At 39.1% G+C, this 17,292-nt stretch overlaps 1 protein-coding gene across 4 annotated transcripts in view; it reads left to right on the top strand.

Annotated features, from left to right (window-relative positions):
• CDH6 (cadherin 6) overlaps positions 1-17,292 on the top strand; it is a 125,860-nt gene that overhangs the window by 78,124 nt on the left and 30,444 nt on the right. For 2 of the 4 annotated variants that reach the window (XM_008536894.2, XM_070587149.1), the window contains exon 3: positions 15,734-16,028. In XM_008536894.2, coding sequence (XP_008535116.1) covers positions 15,734-16,028 — 295 coding nt within the window. The remainder of the gene's footprint in view (positions 1-15,733; positions 16,029-17,292) is intronic. The other 2 variants (XM_070587150.1, XM_070587151.1) reach the window with 1 other exon arrangement.

Genomic DNA, 17,292 nt, shown 5'->3' with positions numbered 1-17,292 from the left:
TATATTTGAGCCCCAGCTGCACTGTGACTACCTAGGTAATGTTGGGCACATTATTTAAACTCTCTCTGTCTCCCATTTCTTCAACTGTTAAACGAGGGGAGTAATCAAGTTACTGAGGTGAAGCCTAAATAAACTAATACACAGAAAGAGTTCAGAACAAGGCCTGGCATATCACGCTCACTCGTAAGGGACTGTTGGGGTGGGGGGAAAATCCCCTTCTTTCCTTCTTGTGTTCTTATGGATGGACTAATAATAAAATTGACACAAGACCAGATTAACAGGAGAAAACCCCAGTTTAACACATATGTATTGGAGATCATAAAGAAATGATTCTCAGAGAGTGAACAAAGCAGGCAGTATATGTTATCTTTTACACGAAGAAACAATAAATTTCAAAGAATTGACAAGACAAGGAAACTTAGGTTTGAAGTATGTAATTAGTGAGGGATTTAAGCAGAGTTTAGGCTTGAGGTGGTAAATTAGCAAGGTTGGTTTGTGCAGGCTTCTCAGCCCTGAGTCCTCCAGCTCTGGGGATCAGGATGCAGGGAGAGCACCTTCTCATGGGAGATTATTTCTTGCTTTCAGGGGAACAGAGACAGGAGGGTCAGAATGCCCTTTTTGCTTCTCAAGTCACTTTAATTAAAATAATCAATATGCTATTGTGGGATATTTTAGCATGGCCTGCCCTGGGTCCCAAAAGTACTAAGTGAAGACCAGTATAAGGAGAGAAGGAGCCTGCTATCAAGGCCTTCAAAACAGGAAAGGTGAAGAGAAGGAAGAAGCAGGGGATGATTCCGCTCATGTTCCATCTCCTGTGAAGTCAAGTATCATGGGCCAGAGACGGCGTCAAAGCAGCTAAGGCAGCTTCAAATACAACTCATCAGCACCAAGTCAGAGGGGCAAGTATATATAAAAATAGGAAGTTTTCTAGTGGTTAAGTTCGCACACTCTGCTTCAGCAGCCTGGGGTTCGCAGGTTTGAATCCTGGGCACAAACCTACACACGGCTCATCAAGCCACACTGTAGCGGCATCCCACATACAAAATAGAGGAAGACTGGCACAGGTGTTAGCTCAGGGCAAATCTTCCTCACCAAAAAAGTAAAACAAAACAAAAAAATAGGAAGTTTTCTTTATTACCCCAACCAAACGAAAAATAAAATGCACACTACACTTCTCGTTATTTGATGATCATGTAAACTTTTATAGATCCTCCTATTAAGGCTATCTATCATTGCATTTTAAAACATCATCACTTTACACCACAATTTGGAGTTTATATTATTTAAATTGTTGTGAAATGTTAAAACTCTGGTTAGGTCTTGTTATTTTTTCAATAAAAACTTTAATGCATCCAACAATTCAAAAAATGACTACTGCACTTAGGGTATACTAATGTTTTCAGTTGGAATTATCATAGTTAGGTTGTTAAGTTGGAATTAATATCATGATCTCCTTATATTTTTGAACCAAAGCTTTACTGTGGGGAAATTACTCTTGATTTAATTATTTAATTACCCTGAATGCTTCTCCTGTTTAAGAGAAAAACAATTAATTCCTTGTTTAAGGCTGAACTTTGACCTTCAATGTATTAAGCAGTGTTTTATATTGCATCTCAGGGCTGCTCTTTCAATTAATACTTTAGATATTGAATTTAAACCTTCAAATACTTATTTCTTTGTAAACTCTGCAAGACCCTAAACTACTTGCCTTGATCATCTTTGTATCCTTAAAAATGCCCACCACCAATTTTGCACAATGACCACAAAAGATAAAAAGCTGCCATGTTATCTAAAAATAGCCTCCCAATTTATTGATGTGGATGGTTTGATATGTTTATCATTAATAGTGTTTTGCGTCATTGGATTGACAACTTGAAACCCAGTCTTTAAAGTCCAAGGATATATTAGATAGTAAACATATAAACCAAATTTATTATGAAAGTCTTCCCATGGAAACTACCTCTGGAAATTTCACATCAAAATGACACAAATATTTTATGATACAATAGGAGAAAATTCAGCCTTCCTTAGTGCAAACCAGAGAAACTAAAGACAACACAACTGTATGTGCGTCAACTAACAAGAAAGATAAAAAGAAAATATATAGCAAATAACATCATATCATAAAAGTTCGTTCCTTTAAAAGTCCTTTAAGACATTTAAAAATGAAAACCAGACATTGTTTAGGGTCTCAGTAGAAGAAAGTTTGAAACAAAATGACAAAAAGACAGAGCTGACCAATAGAAAACAAATGTTTTTTTTTTCTTAAAATTCTTAAGAAGATACATTGTGCAGACAATTCAAGTGCTCAGCAAAAGAGAAATCATTTAACACCTGAGAATGTTGATTGCAATGTTTCACAAAGGAAATTAACTATAGAGAAAAATGTGATAATACAGGGAGAGAAAAATTCTGTATAATGGCTAATTCTTTTTTTTACCAACTGTATACTCTTCTAATCAACATATTTTGAGCTCTTGCAAGAAAAATAATCCTTTCTGGAAAAATCTCATCTTAACTCTTTCTACTATTTTTATTATGAGTACAACTCAGAAGAGAAACATGAAAGAGGAGAAGCAAAGAAAATTCTGCTTTAAAATACAGTTATGCAAAACTTTAGCATTTTTTTTTCCACAAATTGTGAAGCCTGGCAACCTGGCTCATTTCCTTATTAATCTATAGCCTAAGGCTTCTTTTTGTTTTTTCCATTGAGGGTAAATACCCTCCAGAAAGCAAATTTCCCCTCTAGAAATCAAGTAAAGCAGAATGGACTATAAGAAATTACTTTCTTATCCTATTTGTATCTTGAATGTTCTATCTATCCTCCCATCTATGTGTATTACATAAAAGGAATAAAAGGGAAGAGCTATTTACCTTTGTTTAAACCTACGACCTTGGTGATTACCAATCCACTTGCCTCTTAATGGGAAAAACGTTTTCAAAATCAAGTCAAAAAATTAAGTGACTTGGGCAAACCTGAGTGGCAGTACTTTATTCAATTTTATCTCCTTTTCAGCAGTCTACACATCACTCTCTAGAGTTTTAAAATCGTAACATGGTAGTCAGAATCTTTACTGCAATGCAAACCGTCAAGTAGCTTCTAAAGAAGGGGAGCATGTGGGATGGGGAGAGACAAAAGAGAAAACATAAGAGAAATCATCCCCTGGCAGGTGAAGAGGCATTCAAGACTGGTTTTTAGCAGAGTTTGAGCCGTGATAATATTTTCTCACATTTGATCAGGGTTTACAGTTTATGAAGTGCTGTCAGGCGTACAAGCGCTCTTCGAGTGATCCGCATAAGCGCTCTTCCAGTGGAGCAGGATTAAATCCTTTGGAGTGAGAGGGGTTAAGAGACCCCGTTGCCATTGCCAGCAAAGTGCTGAAGCCGGGGCTGGAATGATTAAGTCTAATACTCCTCCCTGATACCACATTATTAAGATACTAAAGTAGCAGAGAGTATTTCAGCTTGGTGGGCAAATGAAACAATAGCATCAATGCTGACAAGCTGGAGCTCTGTGAGAAGAGCACTCAGGTTCATGGTACTAACATCACCATGAGGAGACTTTCCCCAGGGTGGCCAGTCAGATAGCACATATTTCTGTTCATTGATTGTTCCACAGGTAGTTCAACAGGGAGCTGTTCAAGTCATTTAAGAATTTATAAACTGGTTTCCAAGCAAGAAAAACTAATAAATAAGCTCATAATCTCCCAGAATCGCTCACCTTGATCGTATGAGTAGGTTACAGAATTCAATTTAATCATCACTCATTAAGCACAGGCAGGATGCTTGAGAGTTATGAATCTGAGCAAGAAATAGTCTCTCCCCCAAGCAAACTAATTGTTTTATAAACTTATAGCTTTAACGTTTTAGATCCTAAGTAAGAGTCAACATAAGAATATTACCTTCGAAGAAAAACACATTTTGGGAAAAGTCCATTAGCTAGTGAGAAATATAATTTTTAAATTTCTGCCATTTGAGTCATCATGCCTTAAATGTCTGCATTTATCTATTAATATTTTCTTTCAAAGTGAATGTGTCAGAGAGAAAGGGAGAGAAAGAGCGAGGGGCATGGGACACATGTGTGTGCGTATGCCCTTAGATTTGGCTATTGCTGGAAAGATGATGCTGTAAGGCAAAAATGTAGGATTGTAGCTGGTGAGTTACAACACCTTACTAAATCAATTTTTGACTGGGTATCTGGCTCTCAGCTTGATTTACCACTGGCTTTTTGAAAATGAAAATGTTAAACTAAGCAGGAGCTGAGACTAATGTCACAGTCTGCCAAAGACCTTGGACTTCTAGAGCCAAGCAAAAGGCAGTAAACAATGCCTTTTTGGGGAAGTAACTTCATGCAGTGAATAAACCAAAAGGCATTTGTTTAATTGATAAATCCCAAATGAACAATAACATCTATTATAGTTTGCATCATTTGTGCCAATAGAATTTACGAGTAACTTAGCCTGTGGTCTAATGTAATAAATACAACGAATCCAGAAACATTTATAATCATCGTGGGGAGTGTTGTTCGGCAGTATCCTCTAGTGTGAACGAGCACAGACTTTGGAGTCAGGCAGGTCTTGGTATCCTTCCTGTCTCTGCCCTTAACTTTGGGTAAGTTACTTAACCTCTCTGACTTCAGTTTCTCAAAAGAAATGGAGAAAATAAAGGTTAGCTCCTAGAGTCTTTGTGAGAATTAATTGATGTAACACGCGAAGCATTCTTGTAGTACCTGACACTTAGTAAGCGCTCACCAAGGGTTAGTTTTCTTCCCTCTTGCTGGGATTCTTGAAGGACCACAGACAGTTTCAGCTCACCTTGAGTTCCAAAGATAAGGAACTACTGTCTTAGTTTCCTACTCCCGCTGTAACAAATTACCACAAACATGGCAGCTTAAAACAGTACAGATTTATTATCTTACAGTTCTTGAAGTCAGAAGTCTGCAATAGGTTTCACTGGGCTAAAATGAAGGTGTCTGCAAAGTGTCCTTCTGAAGGCTGTAGGAGAGGATCCATTTCCTTGCCTTTTTGTGCTTCTAGAGGCTGCCTGCATTCCTTGGTTCATGGTCTCTTCCTCCATCTTCAAAGTCAGCAGCATAGCATCTTCAACTCTCTCTCTCTCTCACACACACACACACGCATACATACACACACACACATTCTCCCTCTCTCTGACCTTGGCTCCATCATCACATTTCCTTCTCTGCTTCCCACTCTCCCCTACCTCTTTCCCTAAGGACCCTGGTGATTACATTGGGCTCACCTGGATAATCCAGGATAATTTTCCTATCTCAAAATCTTTCTCTTAATCACATCTGTACAGTCCTTTTTTCCAAGTAAGGTAACATAAGCACTGGTTCCTGGAATTAGGACGTGGACATCTTTGGGAGAGCTATTATTCTGCCTACCACAACTATTATAGCACCAAAGTTTTGTTCATTTAATAGCTATTCTGGTACTTTTGACATTAAATTCAAGGTATTGAGTGTAGAAAAGTAAATGTCAAGAGAATTAATAAATTTCTCCTGAGTTTAGGTTTAAAATTCTTTCGCTTTTAGCACTTTGTCAAAAATTCTCCTCCACATAACACAAGGTCTGTTTCAGTGGTTATTAAATCTAACAAAAGATAAAAGACTGAACTGAGTGGGGTCATGTGGAATCTCTGCAAATGCAGAACACTTTATGGTATCATTTGAATGTTTTTTAAAAGTTACAAGGCACACAATGAGGAAAAGATGGAAGGATAGAAAAATAGATTAGATAGATAGATAGATGGATGATAGGTAGATAGATAGATGATAGATAGATAGATAGATAGACAGTAGATAGATAATGCAATGTCTGGAGATATTTTTGGTTGTCATAACTTGAAAAGCGCTACAGGTAACTAGTGGGTAGGGGCCAGGGATGCTGCTAAACATCCTATAATGTACAGGACAGGTCCCATTATCCTGTGGTAACAAAGAGTTACCCAGACATAATGTCAATAGTGCAGAGGTCCAAAAATTCCTGAATTAGATAGATCTTTGTAATTCAGCACTTAAAACATTGTTTCATACAGAGTGAGCCTTTAATGAACATTCATAGAACTGAATGTAAAAATCCAGAGAAAATATTTGTGTTGTGGTTTATGGAATAGGGTGTCAGACTGCCTGAACTCAAATCCTGTTCCTGTTGGTTGTATGATGCTGAGAAGTTACTTAACTCTTACCTTGCCTTGGTTTCCTCATCAATTAAGAGGGGATAGGAAGAGGATCAGGACGGCTAACAAACTGTATAGTCTGTGTAATGAATTCAGCAGATTTCCTAGCCCATAATACAGGCTTAATAAATATCTGCTATTACGATTTTCCCAAATCCTAGCCAGACTAATTGCCAAATGATGAATCATAAAAGAAAATATTTTAAAGATAAAATATTTATATTATAAAAATTAATCAAATTATTTATATTGTACAGAAGAATATAATTTTTAGGTCATTATAAGAGGCAACATGGTGTAATAGAAAAAGAACATGGGACATGGAGGCAGCCTGGTCCTAGGTTTTGTCAGAAAAAAAGAGATTTTTCTAGGTTCTTTTAGAGCCCATTTAACATATCAAGAGATGGGCCTGGCCAACTAGAATAAAACTCACAAATCCCATTTACAAATGTAGTCATTGAAAATTATTGGTGCCAGACTCTGGGCTGCAGGTCATGATTCCACCCCAGTTATCTTCTTAGATTTTATAGTGGGAATTGGCTCTTCCTCCAACCAAAACTCATGTCGTCGGCTATTACTGAACCCAAGGGAGGGATTTCACATTTCCAGCTATTAAACACACAAATGCACAGCCCTGTATGTATCTGATCATTTCTACTGCCCTGAGACAGTGTATCTGAAGTCCCAGTGGGAAACAGTGGCAGGTTTGTGGGTAAAGTCTGTGGTGAAAGTTGAGTGGTTTTTGCCCACTTCCCTTTGGGGCAATCATGTAGTGAGAGAGAAGCCCTTTTAAGCTCCCAGGAGCCTTCTCAGGCTTCTCCAGGGCAAGAAAAGGATAGATGATCCCATACACAATACCTACCAAGAAGAAAGCAAGTCTGACTAGGACCACATGTACCAAAGGCAATAGAGGAGTCACAGCCAGACATCAGGGCGTATGTGATGACAATGGGGGAGGCAGGATGGAAATAGTCACCTTGGACCTTGGAAAGCTGAGATCACGATTCTATCTGCCAAAACCACAGAAGCCACTGAGGAAAGTAATGGATGAGAGAGAATGTCAAGAGACCAGCGGGCCAGAGGGCAGTACTAGGACTGCCCTTGGCTCCAAAAACCCCCGAATTTCCCTCTGATTTGGGCCATATGGGTCTTTCTTTTTCACGCACCCAGATCTCATCTTAGACTGGATAAGAGGGAAGGGGAGAAAGCAGACACCAGAAAGACTGGGATTGACTTGAAAGAGTTATCTAAAGAGACTGTATTATTGCATCAGGCAGACATTATTAGATTGCACTAAATTATTGACACAATAGTCAACCTAATATCGAGCTGTTAATACTCAATGAGATTAGAGCTTGAGGAATAAGCTATAAAAAAAAATTAAGGAAGCTGCATCTTCCCTTGCACATCTGAGTGCGGTGTGAAAAAATATGTGACCCTGCAACGTAAGGGAAGGAGTGTTTCTATTTTAGCTGACTTTCTTGCTTTTATTACCCCAGGTGCACACTCAAGGCCTCCTCTGATTTTCCATCACACTGAGCCTTGAAACCATGCCACTTGCTCACACTGGTTGCTAAGTCATTTTTCTCCCATCAGTGATCTAAACTTCTCCAAGAAGTCTTCCTAAACCATCCAAGAGCTAACACATTCCCTGACTCCACTTTGTCCAATTTACCACTTCCTTCTATGCTGTTCTCCACTTTCTCACTTACCTTGTTATTTCTAATACTTAATAAGAGTACTCAAGTGTCTGATTTCTCCTTTAATTTGTATCTTTTACATGTGAGTCCGTATTTCCAAGCTTAAATTGCAAGTTTGTACAAGGCAGGTCTTAGATGTTTTTTAGACATTGCATTATGCAGCTCTTCAGGCCAGTAAGTGTTTTAAAATGGTCTTCGTTGACAGTTAAATTATTTTTATTATGGAACAATGTGTCCATAAAATGGAGTGTTTTTCATTCATTATCCATTAGTTTCTGCAATAGGATGATACGTGACATATGGTTAGGTTACATCTTTAAGCTTCTTCATCCTTAACAGGTGACTTCTGCCCCAGCACCCAGTACTTGTAATGGTCAATGTACTCAACATACTTATAACTTGTCAGTTCTTTTCAACAAATCCAATCCAAGTTGGCTTTATTATTGTATTGATGTTTAATTGGTTATTTAAAAAGGTTTTTTTAGACCTGAGGCAATAACTTGAATTCTTCCTTCAGATTAGACTATGTAATTGCTCATTTATCCAGCAACTTTGTGAACGTATTTTCTTGATACAGAGAGTTACCCTAAAGCAAGAAGGGGGATGGGGGACACTAAGATTTATTGATTGCCTTCTATGTACCAGGAATTTTCACTTATTATTGATGTCATATCCAATTTTATCTTTACGTTCGTTCATTCATTCTTTGTAATCATTAATTACTGAAGATCTATAATGTGCCAGTATATTGGGTGCTGAGAATACAGAAGTGAACCAGACAGGTTTGGTGCCTTCCTTCATGAAACTTGCAATCTAGCTGTTTGCTGATTGAAACAGGAAAACAGGTGTAAAACAAGTCATCGAAACAAGAGAATGTGCTGATGACTAAGTGAGGGATAAATTGTGTACATCAGGGGAGTATAACTTATACTAGCAGCTTAGGGAAGGCTTCCCTGAGGAGATAAAGATTATGAATACCTGGGCCGGCCCGGTGGCCCAGCAGTTAAGTTCGCACATGCTGCTTCGGCAGCCCGGGGTTCCCCAGTTCAGATCCCGGGTGCAGACATGGCATCACTTGGCAAGCTATCCTGTGACAGGCATCCCACATATAAAGTAGAGGAAGATGGGCACAGATGTTAGCTCAGCGTCAGTCTTCCTCAGCAAAAAGAGGAGGATTGGTGGCAGATGTTAGCTCAGGGCTAATCTTCCTTAAAAAAAAGAAAGATGATGAAGCCCTGGTATATGAGTTGGATTAACCAGGTGATGTTCAGAAGGACTTTATGCCATGGAGACCACATGCAGGAGGCCCAGATATGAATGAGACTAATGTATCTTCAAGAAACCTCAATAAGTACGCTAAAACAAGGAGAGAATGGTGGTTGATGAGGCTAAAGAGAGCAGCAGGGAACCAGCGCCATGGTGTAGTGGTTAAGTTGGCATGCTCTGCTTCAGTGGCCCGGGGTTTGCAGGCTTGGATCTCAGGCGCAGACTTATGCACCATTCATCAAGCTATGCTGTGGCAGCATCCCACATCCAAAAAAAAAATAGAGGAAGATGGGCACAGATGTTAGCTCAATGACAATCTTCTTCAAGCAAGAAGAGGAAGGATTGGCAACAGATGTTAGCTCAGGGCCAATCTTCCTCACAGAAAAAAAAAAGAGAGAGGGAGAGAGTGGCAGAAACTGTGGGGGACTTTGGAGGCCACGTTAAGGAGTGAGCAGGAGGGCTTTATCCCAAGAGTAAAGAGAAAACACTGAAGGATTTAATTAGAACAGAGGTGACATCTTCAGAGTTGGTGGTGTTGTTTACAAACAAGTTGGTCTAGTTACAAAAAGGAAAATAGATTGAAGGAAGCAAGACTGAGTGTGTGTTAGGAGGGCCTCACTGCAATAGACTAATGAGAAATGGTGGTGGCTGGACCAGAGTGGCACCAGTGGAAATGGAGACAAGTAGGTAAGTTAAGATATGGGTAAGAGATAGAATCGGCAGGAGTTGGTGGCTTAATGATGTGAGGATGGAGGCAGAGGGGAGGGTGTAGGATGACTCTGGTCTCCTTTGCAGAGATGGAACATACAAGAGAAGGAGCAGATTTTGGAGAGAAGGTAGTGAGCTCAACTGGGAAGTACCAAGGGTAATTTGTCTAAGAGACTTGCCTGAGAATCAATTGTATCCTTGGCTCTGGATCTCAAAAAATGGTCTGTCCTGGGGTTATATAGAGATTTGGACACTAATGGCACATTAATATTAGTTGAATCCATGAAAATAGATAGATAATCTCATCTGGGGAGAGTGTGTGAAATGAGGAAAAACAAGGACCTGAAACATAGGCCAAAAGGATACCAACATTTAAGGGACCAGTAGAGGAGGAGTACCTGGCAAGACAGATTAATTATTCTGAGTTCTGTCTTATAGATGACAAAATAAAAGCTAAGACAATTTCATTAATTTAATTGATTAATAGGAAAGTCACAATTCAGACCCAAATCTTTCCGCATTCTGAATACTTCCTGTTTATGATGCACGAACAGTTTATTGAAGCATATCTCTAAGCCAGGCCTTCTGTTAAGCATTTTACATACATTATTTTATTAATTTTCAGAGCAACCTACCTGTAAATTAAGTATCATTGTTATTGTTATCACGTAGATGAGGAAACTAAGTCTTGGAGAAATTAACTAAGTTCCCCAAGGTTATACGACTACTACAGAGCATGAATTTATACCCATTTCTTTCCCTGCCCAAGACCATGCTTGTAACCATTATGATTGTACTAGGTAAGACAGTGGTTCTCAAACTCGAGCATGCATCAGAATTACCTGGAGGGCTTCTTCAAACACAGATGGCTGGGCATCACTCACCCCTTGAGTTTCTGATTCTGGAGGTAGATGGGGCCTGAGAATTTGTGTGTCTCACTAGTTCCAGCAGCCTGCGACAAATAATATGCTGCCATCAGCACTTTAATTTGTAAAATAATCATCAGCTATAAATTAGTTAACTCATACTAAATCATTAACATGCAAATACAGCATATTAAAATATGTAATATAAAATTTTATTAAAAGATATTTTTATTCACCCAAACCTATGATCTCTAAAACAGAATCTATTCTTAATCCCTCCCATGTACAAGCAAGGTTGAATGTCTTCCTGACATAAACTCTACCAGCAAGCTCTTCACACCCTTCACAACACTAAGTATACTTATCAGCATCATGTGGACGTGCATTGTGTAGAGAGACGTATGTAGACATACATACATCTATACATATACATATATATATTGAATTCAGTTAAGCCTTAATTTGTCCTAACTTGATCGTAGATTTACTTTACTAATTTATAATAATATTCAGGGCCGGCCGGCCGGGTGGTGCAGCAGTTAAATTCGCACGTTCCGCTTCTCGGTGGCCCGGGGTTCGCCAGTTCAGATCCTGGGTGCGGACATGGCACCGCTTGGCAAAAGCCATGCTGTCGTAGGCGTCCCGCATATAAAGTAGAGGAAGATGGGCACGGATGTTAGCTCAGGGGCAGTCTTCCTCAGCAAAAAGAGGAGGATTGGCGGTAGTTAGCTTAGGGCTGATCTTCCTCAAAAAAAAAAATAAAATAATACTCAATCTATTTGGCACAAAGGTGTTCTTTCTGCTGTAACCCCAGTTTCTCTACCTGGATAGACAACATCTTTTTACCACAGCTGTTCTCTAATTGTCCTATGACATCTCAGATTGGAAATCATTACATTTCTTAAAGGGCCAGATTACATTTGCACTATATTCTGCAAGCATGCCAGTCATAATCCAATTTTTTATTTCAGCAAAAAATCACGTAATTCCTTCCTTAAGCCCCTTTAGGCTGTTGTAGGTACTTCCCCATGTACCACATAGGTAAGCTTTTGTTTAGATTCTGTTTTCTGTCTCAACCACACATGCACTTAGAAGATTCAGTTTGGTTACTGACCTCCATGTGACGCAGTGACACATATGTCATGGGAGGAATGGGACAGCACCAGCTCGCTTCATAAACTACTAAAAACCTGTATGATTAGTGTTACACCTTTGAATTTGAGTCAAGATCAAGTTGGGAGTTGGCATAAAAAGATGCTGACCCTGCTTTGGTGACACCCTCCACGGGACAATGTCTACAACCCCAAATCCTTGTATGTATTTGTCAAGGGGCAGAATTTAAAAAAAAGTAATCAATCAACAGAAAAACAAAGACCAAGGGCTCCTTCTGGAACAAAATGCTCAGGTACAGTGGTAAAAAGTCCTGCCAGCCCCAGATGACATGTGACTTTCTGAGGGAAGCGGATAATTTTTACTTGATGGTGAATCATTAAAAGAGAACCAGATGATTAAACTTAATGGAACAGCCACATTAAACTGAAATTAGTAAAAACATGCCTCGGGCAGCCTACAACCTTTTATTTGTTGTTGTTTAACGTCTGTCTTTTACAGTGGCCATGATGAATGACATCACAAAAGAAAAAATCCAATTAAAATCTAAGTGCTCAATAAACCCCTAATGTCTGGTTGTCACCAGTGCTTTCCCCAGCACTGATGTCTTCTGTTTCCTCTTTTCCCCAAGGAAAGAGAAAAGAACTGGCCCCAGGGGAATTCAACGGAAGGGGAGGAGAGTGGGGAATGAATGTCACACAAAGGCTTCTGGAGGGTTCTGCTCTGTGCACTCCATCAGCACAGACACTGCACTACCAGAGGGATGAGGTTAAATTGTTTTATTATCAGACAATGCCTGAGTGAAGAGATGCATTTTCCCACTAGTGTTCAAATATTGATAAATCAGATTGGGATCTGCAGAGCAATCCCTGTTGGCGCTCTTAGGTGGCATCTGCGCTGCCCTTTTATATCGTCTTGGGTGTTTGTTCTATAAGTCATTGAAATGGTCTCTCCTGACAGCCAAAAATAAGTTTCTGATTACTTTTACCTGAATAAATCTTGTGACCAGATGTGGTATTCACCTACTAAGTGTGCAACAATTACATATTGAAAGTGATGAAAGTACTGGCCGAGGGGAGTCTATAATCTAGTGGAATGCAAAATATAATAAATTACATGGAAAGACAGCAGTTGCCACACGGGAGAAGAATACTGGCTTTTGATAACAAATTTTACCTTAGAGATACTGTGTGTTTGTAAATTGGGCTTTCAAAGTCCTCCAAACAAAGTTCTCAAAGTCAAAATAAGAGCAAAACAAGGGGACTGGCCCTGGGAATATAGTGGTTAAGTCCAGTGTGTTCTACTTCCATGGCCCTGATTTGTGGGTTCAGATCCCTGGCACAGACCTACACCACTTGTTAGCCACGCTATGGCTTATAATGAACTAAAGGCTAATAATAGTAACAAATATCTTAAATTTGGAAGATGCTTTATAATTTATAAAACACATATCGTGCTTTTATCACATTTAGGTAGCAATTAATGTAGTATTTGTCTATAGTCCCTAATTAGATTTTTCTGACAGCCTTGTCCTGGAGCTCTATTATCCTCATTTTACTGATAAGGATCCCAGTGCAGGGAGGTTAATTGACTCAGCTACAGTCTTCTATTTGGTGAGTGAGATAGAATGAGCACAGCCCATTCTTGGGACTCCAGGCACAGTGCCTCATGCACTGTGACAGGCTGCTAACCATGGCTGCCTTGGAGCCGATCCGATGGGCAGTGACGTTGGTTTCGTTACTCATGACTTAATGAAATAGCTTTTTAAAAGCACTCTTCAGTCATTAGAACTTGACGATGGAGAGTTAAACTTTCCCCAGTGGCTCTTTCTGTGTAATCATGGTTTCAACATTTCCTTAGCCTATCATGTTACACAAATCAGGGTGAGCCCTTGTTTTACATTGCTTATTGCATTTGTCTCACTTCTAAGCAATTTCCTCCCCGTTCTCATTTATCTTCCATAATTTCTGCCAAATTGCTTTCAAGGCTACTAATTGTATGAATAACATTCTCTTCCTCAAACTCTGCTATTAAGTGGCATTAGCTGTGTGGCATTGGACACAGTTTCCCTATCTCTAAAAACGTGGAGGTCGCACCAAATAATCCGTCAGCCCTCTTCTTGGGCTCAAGTGCAAAGTATTCTGACTGTTTCACATGCGCTGTGTGATTTTGGAAACACTATGTAAGCTGGAGCCTCAGTTGTCTTGACTCTACAATGATAGATGCAATTAGCTCACATTTCCCACAGTGGAAATGGAGAACTATAATGGAGGATATCCACATGGGTCACACCCGACAAGGATTCTTTATACAAGAAAGTTCAGGAAAGCTAGATGAAATAAAGTCATGTACAGTTTTGAACTGTAGGCACGCACACGGCCTTTAACATGTTAATGGCCACTGAGCAGCTCCAAGAAAGAGGCAGAATCTGAAGTACTTCCCAAATGTATTGGGCCCCAGAACTCTTTCTCCTCAGGAATATCATTTTGTATACGTGATGTTCCATGGGATACACTCTTAAGAAAGACTGGTTAGTTGATTTTAAAAGTCCCTTTTTGCCCTGAGATTCTATCTTCAAGTGTGTTTGTAGATGCTACCCTGAGCATTTCATGCGGTGTTAATCAAGAGGACACAGAACTGGTTTACCTGTCACTGTTGTTGCTGTTACTGTTGTAACATGGCCCACATTACTCCATTTAGATGGAATTGAAATCAGGTAAAGATGAGCAGCCTTCCCAGGAAAACTAACTTGTCTGTATGTAGCTGACACTTATTACTAGGGGTTAAAAATAGTTCTCCTCAATAAAAGGCACTTTTTTGAAAACTTGTGAATAAGGTTAGATTGTCTGAAGACCTATGAGATACCCTGCTTAGATGGGAAAGGGGGATCAAAGGAAACAACAGGAAGTCCACACTGTGGAAATCAACTTTGGGAAGGTAAGCTGGGCTGCTTTCCCAAGTTCGGATCATCATCTCCCACTTCAGTAGTATCTTCATGTTCACTTAATTCAACCCTTTACCGAGACCCATTTCACTGACTGTTAATCTTCTCAGAGCCTCTCCTTGATTACCTTCAGGAGCAGCGGATCCACTACTTCATAAGCAGACAATTCCATTTTAGGCTGCTTCCACTTTTTAGAAGATCCTTGCCTATATTGACCTAAAATCTGAATATTAAATGTTCTTGTTCTAGGTGACCTTGTAAATTATCTAGACAAGGAATTTTCAAGGCATTGTTCATGACAACACTTAAGATGTTTCTCAAATGGTTTAAGTTGAATTTCATACAGAAGTAAATAAATGTCACCTCGTCCCAGAAAAGTGATTATAAACTCCATCATATTAGACTCAAGGAGATTGATTAGCTTCCCTAAATTCATCAAGATAGGGAAGTGTAGAGGCAGAATATACCCAGGTCTCTCTGATTCAGGAAACCAAAATCCTTTTCTCAATAGTATATCCCTTCTATAGTATGTCCGTGTACATAAAAGCAAGGAGGAGCGTATATAAGGAAAATCTGAAAGCTATAGTGAAAATAATTTCATTCCAGCCAGGCTAATATGTCCTTGGGCATCTTGCTATTGCTCTGGCCTTTAGTTTTCTCTTCTTCAAAACAAAGATTCTAACCCCAGGTCATGGGTGGGAAAAAAAAGCATTACCAAATTTTCTCCAAGCCCTGTTCTATAAATTTCTGTGATTATAAGGAAACATATTAATTAATGAATGGTATTTACTATTGAGGATTTAAGTAAATAGTAAAAGAAAAACTTGCATCTCTTAGAAAGGATTGAGTGAAAGTCAACAGAGCATGCATCATAAAGACAAAAACAGTTTAGGATCACATGCGTGACTTTTACTTTCTTTAATTTTGTTTTTCTACACTAGTTACATTCAGACCAGGATAGAGGAGATGGATCACTTAAATATATCCTTTCAGGAGATGGAGCAGGAGATCTCTTCATTATCAATGAAAACACAGGGGACATACAGGCCACCAAGAGGCTGGACAGGGAAGAAAAACCCGTTTACATCCTTCGAGCTCAAGCTATAAACAGAAGGACAGGGAGACCCGTGGAGCCTGAGTCTGAGTTCATCATCAAGATCCATGACATCAACGACAATGAACCAATATTTACCAAGGAGGTTTACACGGCCACCGTTCCCGAAATGTCGGACGTCGGTGAGTGAGATGTGGTTTCAGCCATACATTGTTTCTCCTCTAGTATAACTAAACAAAGCATCCTATGTGTAAAATTTACTGACCTGAATGAGTTTGGATGCTAAATTCAAAAAGTATCATATTTCAAACAGTCCATATATGTCCTTTTTTTTTTATTGAGGTATAATTGACATACGTCATATTAGCTTCAGGTGTACAACATAATGATTCAATATTTGTATATATTGCAAAATGATCACCACAATAAGTCTAGTTAACATCTGTCACCATACATAATTACAGAATTTCTTTTCTTGTGATGAGCACTTCTAAGATTTACTCTCCTAGCAACTTTCAAATATGCAATACAGTATTGTTAACTATACTCGCCATGTGATACATTACACCCCTATGACTTATTTATTTTATAACTGGATGTTTGTACCTTTTGACTCCCTTCACTCATTTCGCCCACCCCGCTACTCACCACCTCTGGCAACCACCAGTCTGTTCTCTGCATTGTTGAGCTTGGCTTTTTGTATTTGTTTTTTTAGATTCCACATATGAGTGAGATCATACAGTGTTTGTCTTTCTCAGTCTGACTTATTTCTGTTAGCATAATGCCCTCAAGGTCCATCCTTGTTGTCACAAATGGCAAGATTTCATTCTTTTTTATGGATGAATAATATTCCATTGTATACATATACACCACATTTTTGTTATCCATTCATCCATTGACAGACACTTAGGTTGTTTCCATATTTTGGCTATTGTAAATAATGCCGCAGTGAACATAGGAGTGCATATATGTTTTCATGTTTTTGGATAAATACCCAGAAATGGGATCAATGGATCATATGGTAGTTCTATTTTTAATTTTTTGAGGAAACTCCATACTGTTTACCATAGCAGCTCCACCAGCTTATATTCCCATCAACAGTGCACAAGGATTCCCTTTTCTCCACATCCTTGCCAACACTTGTTATTTCTTATCTTTTTGATTATCATATATGTCCTTTTTGTAAGTGCACTTGTGTTTCCTCATATTGCTCTAGTCTCATTTTATCGTTATTTTTAAGAAAACAGCATTTCCTGTAATGGTGAGGTTACGAAAAATGGCAGGGTGAGGGTGGGAGGAAGAAAGGGAGACCATCTCATCTACTTCCTCTCCTGCTCTAAATCCCCACTCTATTTCCTGGGCTGAAAGATCGCAGCCTGTTCTATTTCTCTTAGCCCATATTGGAATTAGAATCTCCCCAACGGAAAACAAAAGCCTGAATTTACA

Source organism: Equus przewalskii, chromosome 20, assembly GCF_037783145.1.
Source record: "Equus przewalskii isolate Varuska chromosome 20, EquPr2, whole genome shotgun sequence".
Lineage (NCBI taxonomy): Eukaryota > Metazoa > Chordata > Mammalia > Perissodactyla > Equidae > Equus > Equus przewalskii.
This window is presented reverse-complemented; position numbering and strand designations above follow the sequence as displayed.